This window comes from Pyrgilauda ruficollis, unplaced genomic scaffold, assembly GCF_017590135.1.
Source record: "Pyrgilauda ruficollis isolate IOZ18807 unplaced genomic scaffold, ASM1759013v1 scaffold29, whole genome shotgun sequence".
Classification (NCBI taxonomy): domain Eukaryota; kingdom Metazoa; phylum Chordata; class Aves; order Passeriformes; family Passeridae; genus Pyrgilauda; species Pyrgilauda ruficollis.
This window is the reverse complement of record NW_024524266.1, coordinates 10,335,996-10,351,473: the sequence shown is the minus strand read 5'-3', so window position 1 is coordinate 10,351,473 and position 15,478 is coordinate 10,335,996. Positions and strand designations below refer to the sequence as shown.

General features: G+C 38.5%; 1 protein-coding gene across 2 annotated transcripts in view; it reads left to right on the top strand.

Moving 5' to 3' along the window:
• MAP3K15 (mitogen-activated protein kinase kinase kinase 15) overlaps nucleotides 1-15,478 on the top strand; it is an 81,555-nt gene that overhangs the window by 34,559 nt on the left and 31,518 nt on the right. For both annotated transcript variants that reach the window (XM_041472476.1, XM_041472475.1), the window contains exons 5-7: nucleotides 3,772-3,965; nucleotides 6,165-6,333; nucleotides 7,641-7,747. In XM_041472476.1, the coding sequence (XP_041328410.1) occupies nucleotides 3,772-3,965; nucleotides 6,165-6,333; nucleotides 7,641-7,747 (470 nt within the window). The remainder of the gene's footprint in view (nucleotides 1-3,771; nucleotides 3,966-6,164; nucleotides 6,334-7,640; nucleotides 7,748-15,478) is intronic.

The following is a 15,478-nucleotide window of genomic DNA, read 5'->3' as shown; positions in this document are numbered from 1 at the left end:
CTTCACAAACGTGAGTCCATCCCTCAAGCAACAGCTCTCCACAAACTGCTGCAACATGGGCCAATCTTCCGTGGGGTGCAGTCCTTCCGGCACAGCCTGCTCCAGCATGAGTCCCTCATGGGGTCACAAGTCCTACCAGGAAACCTGCTCCAGTCTGGACTCCTCTCTCTACAGGTCTGCAGGTCCCTGTCAGGAGCTCACACCAGCATAGGATTCAAATGGGGTCACAGCCTCCTCTTTGCCATCCACCTGCTCTGGTGTGGGGCTCCTCCATGGGCCGTGGGTGGATCTCTGCATCCCTGTCCTCCATGGGCTGTGGGTGGATCTCTGCATCCCTGTCCTCCATGGGCTGTGGGTGGATCTCTGCATCCCTGTCCTCCATGGGCTGTGGGTGGATCTCTGCATCCCTGTCCTCCATGGGCTGTGGGTGGATCTCTGCATCCCTGTCCTCCATGGGCTGCAAGGGCACAGCTGCTTCACCACGGTCTTTTCCATGGGCTGCAGGGGAATGTCAGCTCCCGCATCTGGGCACCTCCTGCCCCTCCTTCTCACTGACCTTGGTGTCTGCAGAGTTGTTCCTCTCATATTGTCTCACTCCACTTGTCTGTGACTGCAGTTACATCTGTGCAATAACTTTTTTCCTTCTCCTTGAATCTGTTACCACAGAAGAGTTACCATCATTTCTAATTGGCCCAGCCTTGGCCAGCAGCACATCTGTCTTGGAGCTGGCTGGCATTGGCTCTGCTGGACATGGAGGAAGTTTCCAGCAGCTTCCCACAGAAGCCACTCCTGTAGCCTCCAAGGCCCTCCCACTACCAAAACCTGGCCATGCAAATCCAGTACTTGCCTATATGGCAAGATGGATAGGAATGTGATGCCACAGAAAACCCTAACACTTGAGACAACAGTGAGTTAAACTCCCTGAACACTCAGGAGTTTGTGATATCTTGGAGTCAATGCAGTTCCTTTTCTATTGCTTTCTGTATTTTCCTTCTGACTGCTCTGTGAGGGGGAGTAAGCATTCTTGGTACTTGAGTGGCAAAATTAATAGCATGGCTCAAGTAAAATAATTGTGCTATTAGTTTGGCAGGCGTAATTCCCTCCTTGAAAGTGCAGAGATTTTTACTCAACATTACTTACTTCGAGAAAACCTACCTTTAATTCAAGTGTGCATCTGTGTCACAAAGTGACAGTTGCACCAGAATAACTTTACCAGTACAATTTAAAAAATGTGTTTAAATTAAGGTCAAAAGTTTACTTTTAACAGCATTAAAAAAATATTTGGAAAATATTTTAAGACAAAAATCACTCTACATTTGGCCGGGCTTGCCTATAGTCTAAAAATGGCCTCTGTGTGCTTCAGTCTTTCAACCTCTCAGCAAAGGCATGGCTTTCTGCTTGATTCCTTTAACTATTTCACCTGAAAAGCAGGACCCTTTCTCAACTTATTTGCAATTATTTTCTGGTTTTTTTTTTTTTCTTATTCTTAAATTTGTGGCTTGTTTTGTGATTTTAAAATGTTGTGATTAAATACTAAAGTTCCAGTGCTGGCATACATTATACACTGGAAGATGAGCTATTCAGAGTTTTGGGGTTTTTCTTCAGTCTGCTTGGCTGTAATTTTTAACTTAAAATTTCCCAAAATCGGACAAATTAAAATATCCTAGCTTCTAATCCTGAAATTAACCAACGCATCATATAGTCTTGATAAGCTATGAAGTTATAATTCTATTACAATTAGATAAGTAATAGTTTATAGATATTACATGTATGTCTATACATATGCAGGTAGGGTTGCTACATACATTACTTTACATATAGCTAAACCATTTATTCATTATCTTTAAAAAGCAATAGTTGGTGTATGACAAGACAGTAATTTTCAAAGTTATTGGTTTTTGGTATCAGAGACCAGCATCCTGAACAGAAAGTCAGAAAAAGCAAGGGTGATATATTCAGCCATCTTTAATTCTTGTTAGTGTAAGAAAAGTAGATGAACTGGTTTTTTACATCATGAAGATAGGAAAGGCTTTCCTAGGCCACACAGTCTATATGAAAGGGTTTTATAATTTATTATATGTAAATATTGTACAGAAGAAGCTAGAAGACAGGAGCATTTATTTGCATAGATTTCACTATGCAAAAGGAGACAAGAAATCTAAGTCAAATAGATGATATGTTGGCTGGATAACAGTACTATGTTTGAGGATAAGATTAATATGGTATTTCACATGTGTAATTAATTTTTTTTCTGAAAATTTAATTGCTTTTTCAATAGGTAACTGCAGCTCTTTGCATCTCAAGATACATTACCCTTTCAAATTGGATGGGCTTTTTTCATTGCAGGAAGAGCTAATTTGCTGTTAAAGGTTTAAGAACAGACTTTATAGACAAGCTGCTTTTGTGTTGCAATGAACTTACTGTTTATTTGAATAAACCTGAGACAAAACTGTGCTACCATATTGGTGTCTTGGGTTGCAGTTTTTCTGAGGTTTTTTTTTGGGAAGTAAACATAACATCCAACAGATAATTATATTGTTACAACAGAGATAATTTAAGTTAAGGTTTGTAAGAAAGGAATATGACTTGATCTTTATCTGCTAGAAATAATTTAAAATTCTAAATCCTCACTCAGATCAGCAAGAGGATGTACTGATACAGGTTTTTTATTTGTCATTTTAGTAACTGCATGCTGTACATTTTTAAGTTCCTGTGAACAGTCTGTTTCTCCTGTCTAGTTTACTAATACATTCAAAAATGTGCCATCTTCATATCCATTCTTTTCATGATGTCAGCCTTCTCCCATTGTTCAAGGTGACTATAAATGGCTATGGCTTTTCTACATGCTTAGAGAATGTGAAGAAAGGACAGGTATGATTTTGCTGTACAACTTCAGTGCTGAGATGTCTCCAACACAGTGGTAATTGATCATGGCAGGTATATCATGTTGACCTCTGCCTCAGTGCTCCCATCTAGTTACTCTCAAATATAAAGTTCACCTTCCATTTAAGCAGAGTTGTCATAGCTGGAATGGGATACAGGTGCTTCTCCCAGCTGTGGAAGCCTTCACAGTGGTCTGACTTCTGGGGTCTTGCTCAGGGGCTGAAAACTCTGAACTTGCTGGTTTTGGGCTCTGAAGGGCCATTTCTTGTGTCCTCACCCATTTCAGCACCTTGGTTGTATTTACACATTTTATGTGGCATATCAAGGTTTTTTGGGTTTTACTTCTAGAATTTTATGTTACAAGTCCTACAAAGTCTATCACAAAACATTTCTAAGTTTTGGGGTTTGGCTGGTTAGGATTTTGATGGTAGCATGCAGCAGATGTTTTGTAGGCTCCTCTGGATTAAACATCTCTATCAAGTCCTTCCAGTGTCTATGTTTCTGTATTTCTCTCCTTTTGGGGAGCTCTGCATCATATCTTTCCTAGCTCAGGGTGAGCTTAGAGAATGCAAGTACATCTCTGACGCCAAAAATTTGGGAACAGAACATCATTCATGCATTGCATTAAAAGGGAAGATTGAACAGTTTTGTTGTATTGTCACTTAACAAACCTGGACCCTTATTCTTCAGCTTTGGTAATATTTGTAACTTTTCCACACAAATTTCCTTGAATTTAATGCTTGCAAATCTTGTGTTAAACAGTTCACTAGAACTTCTTACACACCATCGCTACTCTAGCTGTTTTTTCTGTCAGCGGAAGATTCTGTGTATACACAAATATATTTCCACTTTCATTTGTTTTCTAAACTCTTCCTGCTTTTATTTTAGGCTTCAAGTGGCAATTACTATTTTATTCCATACATTGTCACACCCTGTGCTGACTACTTTTGCTGTGAAAGTGATGCCCAACGAAGAGCCTCTGAGTACATGCAGCCCAGCTGGGACAATATTCTGGGGCCATTTTGTGTCCCACTGGTGGACAAGTTTCTCAGCCTTCTCAAGGATGTCCATGTTACATCATGGTAATGTTACAACACATACGGTTCCAGAACCTTTGATAGTCTCTTTTTGATTTTATGAAAAAAGAAGGTACAGAATTTCTAGTAGCATTGATTATCAATTTTTAATTTTTCATTGCATTTAATGTAGTGTCAAAAGAAGCTGCCAATTTTACTGCTTTTTGTATTCCTGGCCTGCAATTGTTGCAGTTAACTAACCATGTTGTGCTAGAATTTGATTTATAGTTACTTTCCAGAAAGCAAAGGTAGCCCATGGGTAAGATAAAGTGCTTAAGTTTTACAGTATATAAGGTCATAATAGGAGCTAAGCTCATAGATTCTTCATAGAGTTCAGAGCCAAAAACTGTCCTTTTCTCTCATCAGATAAAATATATACATGGTAGCAATGGGCATTCAGTTGTAAGTCTCATGTTTTGTTTTTATTTATAAATATTAACCTTCCGGTGCCACTTAATAAACACGTTACTGCTTAGCCATTTCTACAAGGGACTGTTGGTGTTTTGAGAATTGGGGTTGGAGAAGGAGGTCTTTATTTCTCAGTTGCTCACCCTGTATTCTGCAACTATTTCTGTTTTGTATGTATTTCTGGAAAACACTCATAGAGACTGAGTTTCTGGTTTTTAATTTTCCTAATGTCTGAAGCATGAGGTAGCACTGAGGGCCCTCAGATTTTTTTCCCCATTGCCATCCCACCCAAGTGAAAGGCTTGTCTAAAAAACTACCATTCTTTTGTGGTCCCATCCTTGCAATCCCATGGATGATCCTCCTGTGACATCCTACCCTGAAGGGGAATGGAGCACCCAAGATTCCTAGATGCTTACAGTTGAAAGGAATGACAAAATCAGAGGGTCTGCAAAAGTTTGCAAAGTTTTATTAGTAAACTACATACTTGTAATGGAAATTGGTGTTTTAATCCTTGACCTCCTAGTGTAAGGCACAGCAGAGTGCTTTGGATAAAGGGTGTAGGGTGAAAGAGAAGGGAGAAAGAGAGAGATAAATTAAAGAGGGGCAGAGAGGAGGAACGAAAGAGAGATCACCCATTCTGGCTCCATTGTCAATCCAGCTGGGGTTTCCATGGTCCTGGGATGCATATGCAGGGCAAGCACCCTGGATTTTCTGGGGAATTTTTCTTTTTTTATAAATAAGTTTTCCCCGCACTAGAGATCAGTTTCTCACTGTGTATGCACATTAGTTACATGCAATCTGTTCTTCTAGATCTTTCTGGAAATGGGTTTGAAGTCTTTGGGGGTTCTTGGGTGGTCTTGATCCCACCTTACAGTCCGTGCCCGCTCTTGCCCTTGTTTCTGTGCTTGCACTGTATGAGGCTGTGCTTGCCAGTAGTGCTTACTGTGACCTTGTTGCTTTGATTATAATGTGTGTGAGACAGAGAACTTAATTTTCTTTGCTGTGTGGAGGGCTTATGCTAAGCAAGGTTTAATGCTTTGAAATACTCATTTGTGAGCAAGAAGGGGCTTGTACGCACGGGAATATCTGTCAGGTGGCACCTGCTAAGTTCCAAACTAGAGACTCCATGGCCTGCTCCAGGATAAATTTACCCCTAAGTAGCTTGTTGAGGCCATTCATACTTGTCATGCTGACAATATACATATTATTTTTTCAATTTACAAAAGCACTGATGTTGGCTTGTGCACTGATATTAGTGTAAATAAGATGCAATTACTGGAGGCTTTTACAAAGATCCTACCCACATTATGTATTATGTACATCAAAGAGATTGTAACTAAATCTGCTTTTGTTGGCTTGTTTTTTGTTTTAGTTTCTGTGTTGGAAAGTCTCCTTCCAGCTTCTGTGATAAAATAATATACCTCCTCTTTACATCACGCTGGTGTTTCTTCTCTGTGTCACTTCATTATCTCAGATGCAGCCTTCTTTATGATACAAAGTGCCACATCTGTCAGGGTCAGTAATGGGGCAAAGAAGTGCTCCAGTTTTCCTGTGTTGGTAAAATTGCCTCCGGATCCTGGTTATAAGCATATTGATACATAGCCCTACAGTCTGAGGTGGGGCAAGGTGGAATATTTGTAAGTTGTTATTGAAAATGTGAAAACGCTTGATGTGGACCTCATTCTGAGGAAATGATACTTTTTATTAGAAATTAAACTTTTTATTAGAAGCATAGCCATGTTTCATAAGAAATGTCTAACAGTCTTCTTCCCCTATGTCTAACTTCTATTTCTTTAGTGCCTATTATAAAGAAACGCTGCTAAATGACATTAGAAAAGCTAGAGAGAAGTACCAAGGAGATGAACTGGCTAAGGAGCTGGCCAGGATTAAGCTTCGTATGGATAATACTGAAGTGCTGACTTCTGACATTGTCATAAACCTGCTTCTTTCTTACAGAGACATTCAGGTATGTGCTTAAACACTAAGGTGGATTATTTTACTGTGCAATTTTGGCTCTTGTTTCTTCTCCTGTGCTTCTTTGTTTGATAAGCAGTGATTCAAAGTTGACACTAAATGGGAGCATTTAGTGTCAACTTTGAATTTAGCAGTTGTTACATTGTGTAAGTTTGGATTGTCTTTTGGGCAGTTTAAGGGGATAGAGGCTCTTCCTTGCTTTGCCTGTGAACAAGAGACTCAGATTAGGTGACTTCCCAAGGTCGCTCCCTTTGCTTTTAGTAATTTTTAACTTCCTTAAAAAGAAAAAAAGCAAAAATCCCTACTGAAACAAGATGCTTTCCTTGCTCTCCTCTCCCCTACCTTTCCTCCCTCCCCCCATAAAATTAAATATATTTAGAATGAAGAAAATGCATTTATTATGACCATTGTACTGGCTAGAGATGCCCAAATTGAGAACTATAATTCCGTGAAACATTAATTTGCTTTTAAAATCTAACTGCACCTTTTTTACTTGTTTAAATTTTTAAAAATAAATTCTGATTTTGCTAAAGCAGCTGTTTTTCCAAATTGGCGATCTGTGTGTTTGATATCCATTTTCAAATAGAATTTCAACTATTTTATAGTTTTTTTTGTCCCATCAGGAGCTAAGTTGGTTATTTCTTGTGTATAAATGGGTTGTGAGAGTAATGGGTGACCACATCATTCTTCATTACCAAACCTTCCATTCTGAAATGCATATTTTCCCTACAGCACTTTATCCAACTTCATTTGGATCGGCTCTGATGATCATGAAAAGTCTCCCTTGAGAAATGTACTCATATCAAAACATGTTTTGAACGAAAGGATTCAGTAACACAAGGCCCTTTGAAATGTCAGTAAATTGGCCTCTGCAGCACTGTAGGTGTGGGTTACCCCTGAGTAACCCAAATGAGTGCACAAGTGGCTGATGTACTTCAGAGACAGCTGTGGTTGAGTCCACGGTGACCTGGTGAGGTGTCATTCACTAGAAGATCTTAATAAGGCCTGAAAAAAGCCAGACTTGTCATCTCTTCTTCTGGTGTTGGGAGAGTAATTGATCACCTAGCTAGAGGGATTCAGTAGTTTGGGCATTGTGGTGAGGAAGAGGCAGGCACTGACATGGATAGACAAAATCCCTGTGTGTTCCTACACAGCCTGCGTGGTTGTTTCTCTTAGGAACAGTCACTTGAGAAGCTGTGATACAATACATAGCTCATGATATGTTTTAGCTTAGCGATGCTTTCCTCCTTTCAGTTTATTCTATTTCAATCCTTTTTGTTGTTTTACATTTCATACCAGGACTATGATGCTATGGTGAAGCTGGTAGAAACACTAGAAATGCTTCCTACCTGTGACCTGGCTGATCAACACAACATTAAGTTTCATTATGCTTTTGCATTGAATCGGTAAGGGTGGTTGATTGAAGTTGTTTCATTTTATTGCTGTTCCATATGGGCTTAAATGTAAATTTATAGTGCAGATAATATCAAATTCCTTCCCTTTCTGCACACATTCATCACAGTCATCTCTCCTTAATGCCATACTTACTGTGCACCAGGACAGTTTGTAGCTTTTGAAATTGTTGCTTTCCGACAACCATTGTTTTGTCAGCAACTAGGAGAGAGTGGATCTGTTCCAAAGGCCACTTGACTAACTGCAGAAGACTCCAGTCCAAGGGGTTCTTGGTCAGTCTGAGATTGTTTAATCTGAGTCACTGATTATTCTGAATGTCTTCAAATGTTTAGTATGATAGAGTTATGAGTGATTTATTAAAGTAATGGCTAAAAAGCACTGCTTGATCCACAAATACACATTCATGGTAGAGTTTCCTTGGAAGGCTGGATGGTCATCAGGACCTGCAGGCACATCATTACTTCAGGATACACTGAAATACTATTGAACTCTTATAGTTAGGTACAGACTTTTGTAGTACGTATGTATGATAATTACTCAGTTTCTAAAGAATTTCCATTAAGATTGTCAGAGAAAATAGACCTTATGCAAATGAAATCATATGTAATAATAAAAGTAACAGACTAGATGTGATCCACATACTATTAAAGACTGTGACCTAGCTAACTAAAGCTAAACTAAATTAGCTAGCTAATTGTGAATTAGCTAACTAAAAATCAGCATTGGACAACATCAGGATGGCATTAATCAAAGAGATTAAGAACTTAATAATATATCTGGAAATGCAGTTCCTGTGGTATTTTCTGGAAAATGGTAATAAATCTGGTCCTGTCTGACAGTTTAATCAGACACAAGAGTAAACATTAAACTATTGCTCACAAAAATACTGCATATGGATTTAGCCTTATTTTTCAGAACTTTTAAAAATTATTTCAGGAATTTGACTCAAAATGTTGAAATTTGCCAGTAAGAATAATGCTGGAACCATGCCTTGTCCTTAGGTAATGTCTTAATATAATCAGTTTTTAAAACTTACTCATTTAGATGTGCATAACAAAATTGGCAAGCTCCTTTACTGTCTTGGTCTTCAAATTCTTTGTATTTTGAGCAGCATGTGAAATCCCTGCCATTAAATCTTCTGTTTTGACAATGCCAATAGCACCCTGGTAAGACAAGATAAAATTAATTGCTCATGAACTTGCTTTGCCTGTCAACAGCTTTCATTAAAATTATTATTAGCCCAATCCAGCATGACGCTCCTTGTTTTCTTTTGGGAACTATTTAAGCATTTCTACAGAAAAGGTTTTCAGAAATAAATGACTGGTTTTTCATTGGAAAGAATGCAGAATTTGGCTTCTACAGATGTTTTTGCCTTTTTCAAACAAAATAATGGACAAAACTCAAAAGCTTTAAACAGATTTAAACATTTTTTGAGCAAGTCCACTTAGTTCAAAATGACCCCTAAAATGTTGCATTTAGCATCTCACATGCATGAAAAATTTGAATACCTAATTTTGTTTGTTTTAAAACCAAATTATTTCTAGTGATTTCTATCAGAAGCTATCTTTAAAATAAAGAACTATGTTTTCAGTTCATAGTCTACTAATTTCAACATACAGAACAGTATTAATGTTGATAAGTACAGCTGATTGAGTCTCCCAGGAAAAAAATACATCATATGCAGAACAGAATTAGCAGCTGTAAGAATATGTGACCCTGCAGAATGTTAATGTGTGCTTAATTTCATTAAAAAGTATACTAGAACTGTGATCCAGAGAGAGTAATTAGTTTATTTCCTCTTGGACTCTGTAACTGAGTTCTCCTGGCCATTGGTGTCACTTGCATTGTCAAGTCAGAGTTGCTGTAGTGCTGCACAGAGCCAGCACCATGGCAGGAGGGGCTGCAGGGCTGGTTCTGGGCACCTCAGGGCTCTGCTGCTTCAGCAGCTGGGCACAAGCCCAGTCTGAGGCACAGCTGTGTGTAGGTCCAGGTTAACAAGTAGTTCTAAGGACAGCAATGTTTCACTTTAGGTTCTGTGCCGTTCCAGCCTAGCTGCATGTCCTCTGCCTTAGAGCCTGCGTCTGACCTGGCTTGGATCATAAGCAAAGCAAGCCTGGGCCTCACTGATGGGTACTGTGCAGACAGGTACTGCCATATGTAGGGCAGGCAGACACTTCCATGCTGATTTCTGGAGCCCTGATTCATGTGGCAGGTGTTTGAGCACAGCCCCTCTCCTAGATTGCTTTCTTCTTCTCTGGCTGCCATTTCAGAGCAGAACTGAGAGCATCTTGGATTTGTCATCTCCCATGTCTGTTATCAGAGGCTAACAATGGATGTTTGCAATGGCAGGCTTGTGCTTGTTTCCAGGCCTGGGCAATCTGAATACATCACTGTCCTAGGGTGATGGAGCAAAGGGCTATTGCTTATCTAGTGTCTTAAGCTAAATAATTTGGATGTAGCATAGGAACAGAGCAGACAGTACTCTCTTCTGTACAGAGACAGGCTGGTTTAAGACATTGTTTCTTGCTGTCTCCCAGCTGAGATGTAAGTCTGATTGTATCTTAATTTAGACATCTTTAGGTATAAGTTCAGTCCAGATGTGCAGCATGAGTATTTTCAATATTTGTATTCACAGCTGTGGTATGAAGTGAGATGCTGTGCAATTGAGGGCTGGGTGTTCCAGATGTGGATGGCTCTTTGTTTCAGTGCATGGTACGCCTTGCCTGGGAGGCAAGCACTGTGTAAGGACAATTTTCTAATTGGTCTTATTTACCAGAGCTGGAGTTATAATGTCCTGGAAACTTGCAAAGAGGCCCAAGGGTATGCCAAAATCTGTTAAAAACAGAGTGGACTTTAAAACCAAACCCAGTCCTGGAATGAGGCCAGAACTGTGAAAATTTTAGTCTCTTTCCAGGGCACTTCTGTCTTCCTTTATATTAAAGATGAGGACAGCTGCAGTGACTATTATTTAACTTAGCATGCTGTGTTTTAACGAGCAACATATTCCAGTACCATAATAAAAGAAGGCAATTAACAAGTGAAGGGTGTAATAGGGTGCAAGTAGAAAATCACTAGTAATTGTGAATAATACTAGTAATTGTGAATAATAGTAGCCACAGAAAATTGCGTCCGTTGATAAGCACTGGGGTATTTAGAATGTTCTGTTCTGTGATTACTCAAATTTAGTAAAAAAACATGTTGTGGGCCTCCTCCTTTTATATGCCTGGCTTTCATTAAGCACCTGAAGTGTATATGAGGGAGGGAAAAAAGCTAGTTTTTTTGTGTCATATCGGTCTGGAGGCTTGCAAATTTAGTTCTTGTCAAAGCCTAATTTAGGGTCTTGCTTTCCTCACTCACTGTTTCAAATATTGAAGATTCTACAAGCACATTACATCCTCAGTGAAATGTCTCTTAACTCAAAAATCAGTCTCTGATTATAAGTGAGAACGCAAGTGTACTAACTCCAGTTAAAATGAGTTCTCATATTTCTTAATAATTAAGATTTTTTAAAATGTTTCTGCTGTCATTAAGACAGAAAATTAAAAGGAAAGCAAATGTGTATTCCCGTGAGAAAATACTTTCCATTAATACAAAAGTTTTTTTGTCATATATAGTCTTCTCCATCTAGCTAGCTAGATAGAAAGAAACCATACAGGGGAAGATGTGAACAAATAGCTGAGAAAAAAAAGATTACAGCATCTGTTACCAACAGAGTGAGCTAATTCTTGTCCCAGTGAAATACATGCTGTTCCTGTTGACTTTGTTGGGCAAAGGCCTGGTTCACTGAGTGTAGTTTTGGCTCTGTAACCATGCCAGTTCTTTAAAGCTGGTAAAACCAGTCTGTGAAGCAGGAAGATTTTTTTTGGTTTAGGAATATTTAAAACTAGGTCTCTTGTTAAAGACTGGAATGTAGAGAAAGATTTGCCATCAAGAGGATGGATTTGGAGAGCAAGAAAGGAGCTATGATATCAAAGAGAGAGAAAAAAAACCTACTTTTATTTTTTACTGGGTGTTCCAGGTGCTATTCCAGGTAAGATACTGTGATAGGAGTTTGTTGCCCTACAGAATAATTCAGGGAGGTAAAGGAGGAGTGAATAGTTGGCTAGGACAGGGAGACAGATATAAGGGGCTTGTGTAGACTAGGGAAGTGAGAAGACTGCTTCTGTGATTGAAGAAACATGGTAGAGTCAGCAGACAGATAAACCATGTGGCAAAAGTGCAGTGAGCAAGCTGGCAGATGGGCAAGTGAATCAGCCAGCAGTTTCTGGAGGGTTTGGTTGAACCAAACTGGCAGCAAAACACTGGCACGAATTTCGAGGAAGTGATTAGAGGCTGTAAAGGTGCCCTGCAGGACAACTTTTGGTTTAGGAAAAAGAATTCCTCTGTAGCCATTTCTGTCTGAAAAACCTTAGTTTATTGAAGGTTTCTTCATACAGAAACAATTGTGTCCTCGATCATTCCCTCAATTTTAATTTTTTTCCCCTAATCCTGATAGTTCCGTTTCCTTTTTAAATAAAGCTTAAAACTGTACACAGTACTGATGATTAATGTGTTGGGTATTTGTAAAAGGCATCATGATTTTACATTTTTAATTTTTATTTCTTGTCCATTTCCTTTTCATTCCTAGCATTGTGCTTGGGGACACTTGGCAGTGTTTTATTGAGCACTAGGATATTTTCATAATTGCCCTAGTTTTTGGAAGTAACTCACAGATCTCTTTCTTTACTGGCAGCAGTTTCTGCTGCTGTCATGTTCAGATAATGTAGATTCATTATCTCTGGTTTCTCTGCAAGTTCTCACAAAGTAACAATTGCAGTAGGAGGACTAACATGTGCTAACAAAGAAAGCAGTAAGAAAAAAAGTAGTTTTATGAAACTTTCAAAGGCCTGTGGGATTTTTAATATAGTTTCTAAATAAATTGTAGTAGTACTCTTTTTCTTACCTCATTGACTATTAAAACTGTATTTTGAAAGAATTTTCAGATTGTGAATAGTGATTCTAAAAACTGTGCCCCCTAAACCCCCCAAAAATATGAAAAGTAGCTCATATTTTTACTGGGTGTGTATGCCAACTTCTTTAAGGTAGGACATATCTTCCAGATGTGGAGAGTTTAACAGATTGTGTGTTGAAGAGCACCATTGAAAAATGCCTATTTCAAAGTTCTGTTTCATTCCTAAAGTTGACTTGTTTGTGTGATACCATGAGGGACATTTGTATTTCAGTGCAAGATGGCCTGTAAGCACCCAGGAGCAGTAAAATGACCTGGTAGGGTCATTTTTGTAGCTGCCTGTTGAGATTCTGCTCTGGCTTATAAAACTGCATATTCAGGGGATATAGTTCGCAAATCTCACCTGGTGCACCAAGTTATTCCATAAAGAAAACATTTTCTACCTTCCTTCTCATGCCTGTGCATCACCATACACAGTATTTCAGCTTCCGCTGTTCAGAGAGGCTGTGGCACCTCCATGCTTGGAGGTTTAATGGATTCAGCTTTTGAGACACAACCAAGGCTACCATGGTCTTGTGCTGGGCCATGGACCTGCTGTGAGAGGGAGATTCTATTAGATGACCTCCAGCAGTCCTTTATGAAATGGTTTTTTGTGATTTGTTCTAGTGTGGCTTTAAATGGGGGCTGGGGAGCGTGGGGAAGCTAACATAGCTGAGATTGGTTTAAAAAAAAAATCTAAGTCAGTGCTAAGCCTTGAGGATTTAAGATAATCTCTTCTACTCTTGATAAGACCACAGATCTGTATTAAGGCACCTTGAAACAAATTATGAGCTGTCAGGCATGCAGACCTGACAAAGTGTGGGTCTGAAATAAGAAATGAAAATCTGTCTTGGTCAAGCGTAACAGGTTCTGTATATTATCCAACAGAGTGTTTTCACACGGACTTCAGAGAACTTGCTTGGAGCTTATGTGATCTTTCAGGTTGTTCAGGTTTTTTTATTTGTTTACCCCCTCTTTTTGGGATTTAGAAGCTGATAATTTCCTAAATTTGTAAATTATCATAATTGGTGTATGGGTTTTATATTACTCAATGGGCATTGAATTCTGCTGCAGTGAAAAATAGGGTCTAATATGAAGATACCTAAACTGATTATTGTTTAATTATATCCTGTTAGATGAGTGTATATTTGTCATGTGCTAAATTTTGTTGAATTTAATTATTTTTAACAATAATTTTTTCCTTATAAGAGAGAGACATCTTTCATTTTAAGTTCTCTAGTACAGTGCTTATTCAGGCCTTGGTCCTTTGTAATGCTGTCCTGTTGTTGTATTTGGTGTGTACAGGTTCATCCTTTGATGACCAGAGAAGTTAATCTGCACAATGTCACATTTTAAGCAGTGTTTTGATTTGTTCATTGTATTTTTTTTCTTTAGTTATGCTTTTTTCAGTCAGTACCTAACACCTCTTAATATCAACATTAATAAATAACCTATTTCACAGAAGACAGACTTGAGTCAAGTCTGGGAAAGCAGTGATTTTTATATTTTCTGTTTCCATGCTAAAGTGGAACATTAGGTTTTAGTTGTGCATTTCTTGTGTTTTCAGGAAGAGCTCAGAACACATACCAACTTTTGTGGTCACTATACAAGACCAGGGAACTACTGGACTTTAATATCAGGGTTTAATTTTGTTCTAAGCTCTGTTTATTCAATTTTCTGTGCTTTAATGTTAACAACAGTGAAACTTGGGTACTTCTAGTGAAGGAATCTGGTTTGACCAGAAGAAGTTTGGTTAGAGCATGCTGACCTGTGCAATTGATTTACTCCCACAGTTTTTACCTCCTGTTTATTTCTTGTAAAACAAAAAATATACCAACTTTCTCCTTGTGTACTGATTACAGAAGACCAATATTTATTTCCAAGCAGTTAATATGAAGAAAAAAGACTTCAAAAATATTCAAGTACTTGCTGTGAAAGTTTATGCTCTGCCAGTGACATCAAAGGCAGGATAAAGCCTTCACAACCAGCTACAAAGCTGTTTAATCTTATTAGATGTTCTCCGTCACCTAACATGCATAGAAGCCTGAATTTTGCTACAGATGTGCTGTTACTGGTCTTACTGCATCAGCTGGTTACCTGAGGAACAGAGTCCTTTTACAGTAAATATTAATCCTTTTGGGGCATGCAAGTAATACATTTACCAGAAACCATTATCTGCTACTGGTATTGCTGACAAAGTACTCATAGTCCTTGTAGATGGATACCTAGGTGTTCATGGGTACCTAGGTGGGGATTGGAAAATTGTAAACAGTTCTAAAAAGGGGTTGGTAAATATTTTAAATCTCTCTGGTGATGAAAAAAAGTGTTGAAGAGGCTATTAAACTCTTCAGCTGTGTTTGCATTACTCTTGCAAATAGACATTGTTGTTTGTTCTAAGTGACTTTTTGCAGTGAATATTGAGTTCTGAACTTAGAAAAACAGCAGGGTAAATGGAGGCCAAAAATATGACTGTTTAATAATAATAAGGAATGGAAATGTTATTTAATCACCATTTTCTTATTAACACAATTGTTAAATGTTTGTTAAAACATGTTGTATCACAGCTGTTTGTTTTCCAAATCCTTTTCTAATCTGAAGAATTTTAATTAAGAAATACAGTTCAATTTCACCCTTCTATTCTTGTTGGAGTTCAAAGGCCTCCATATTGAGCTCTGTCATTCTTTTGGATAAGATTGGATTGACCCGGTTTCTCCTGCAATTAGTTGGTATTTCCTGG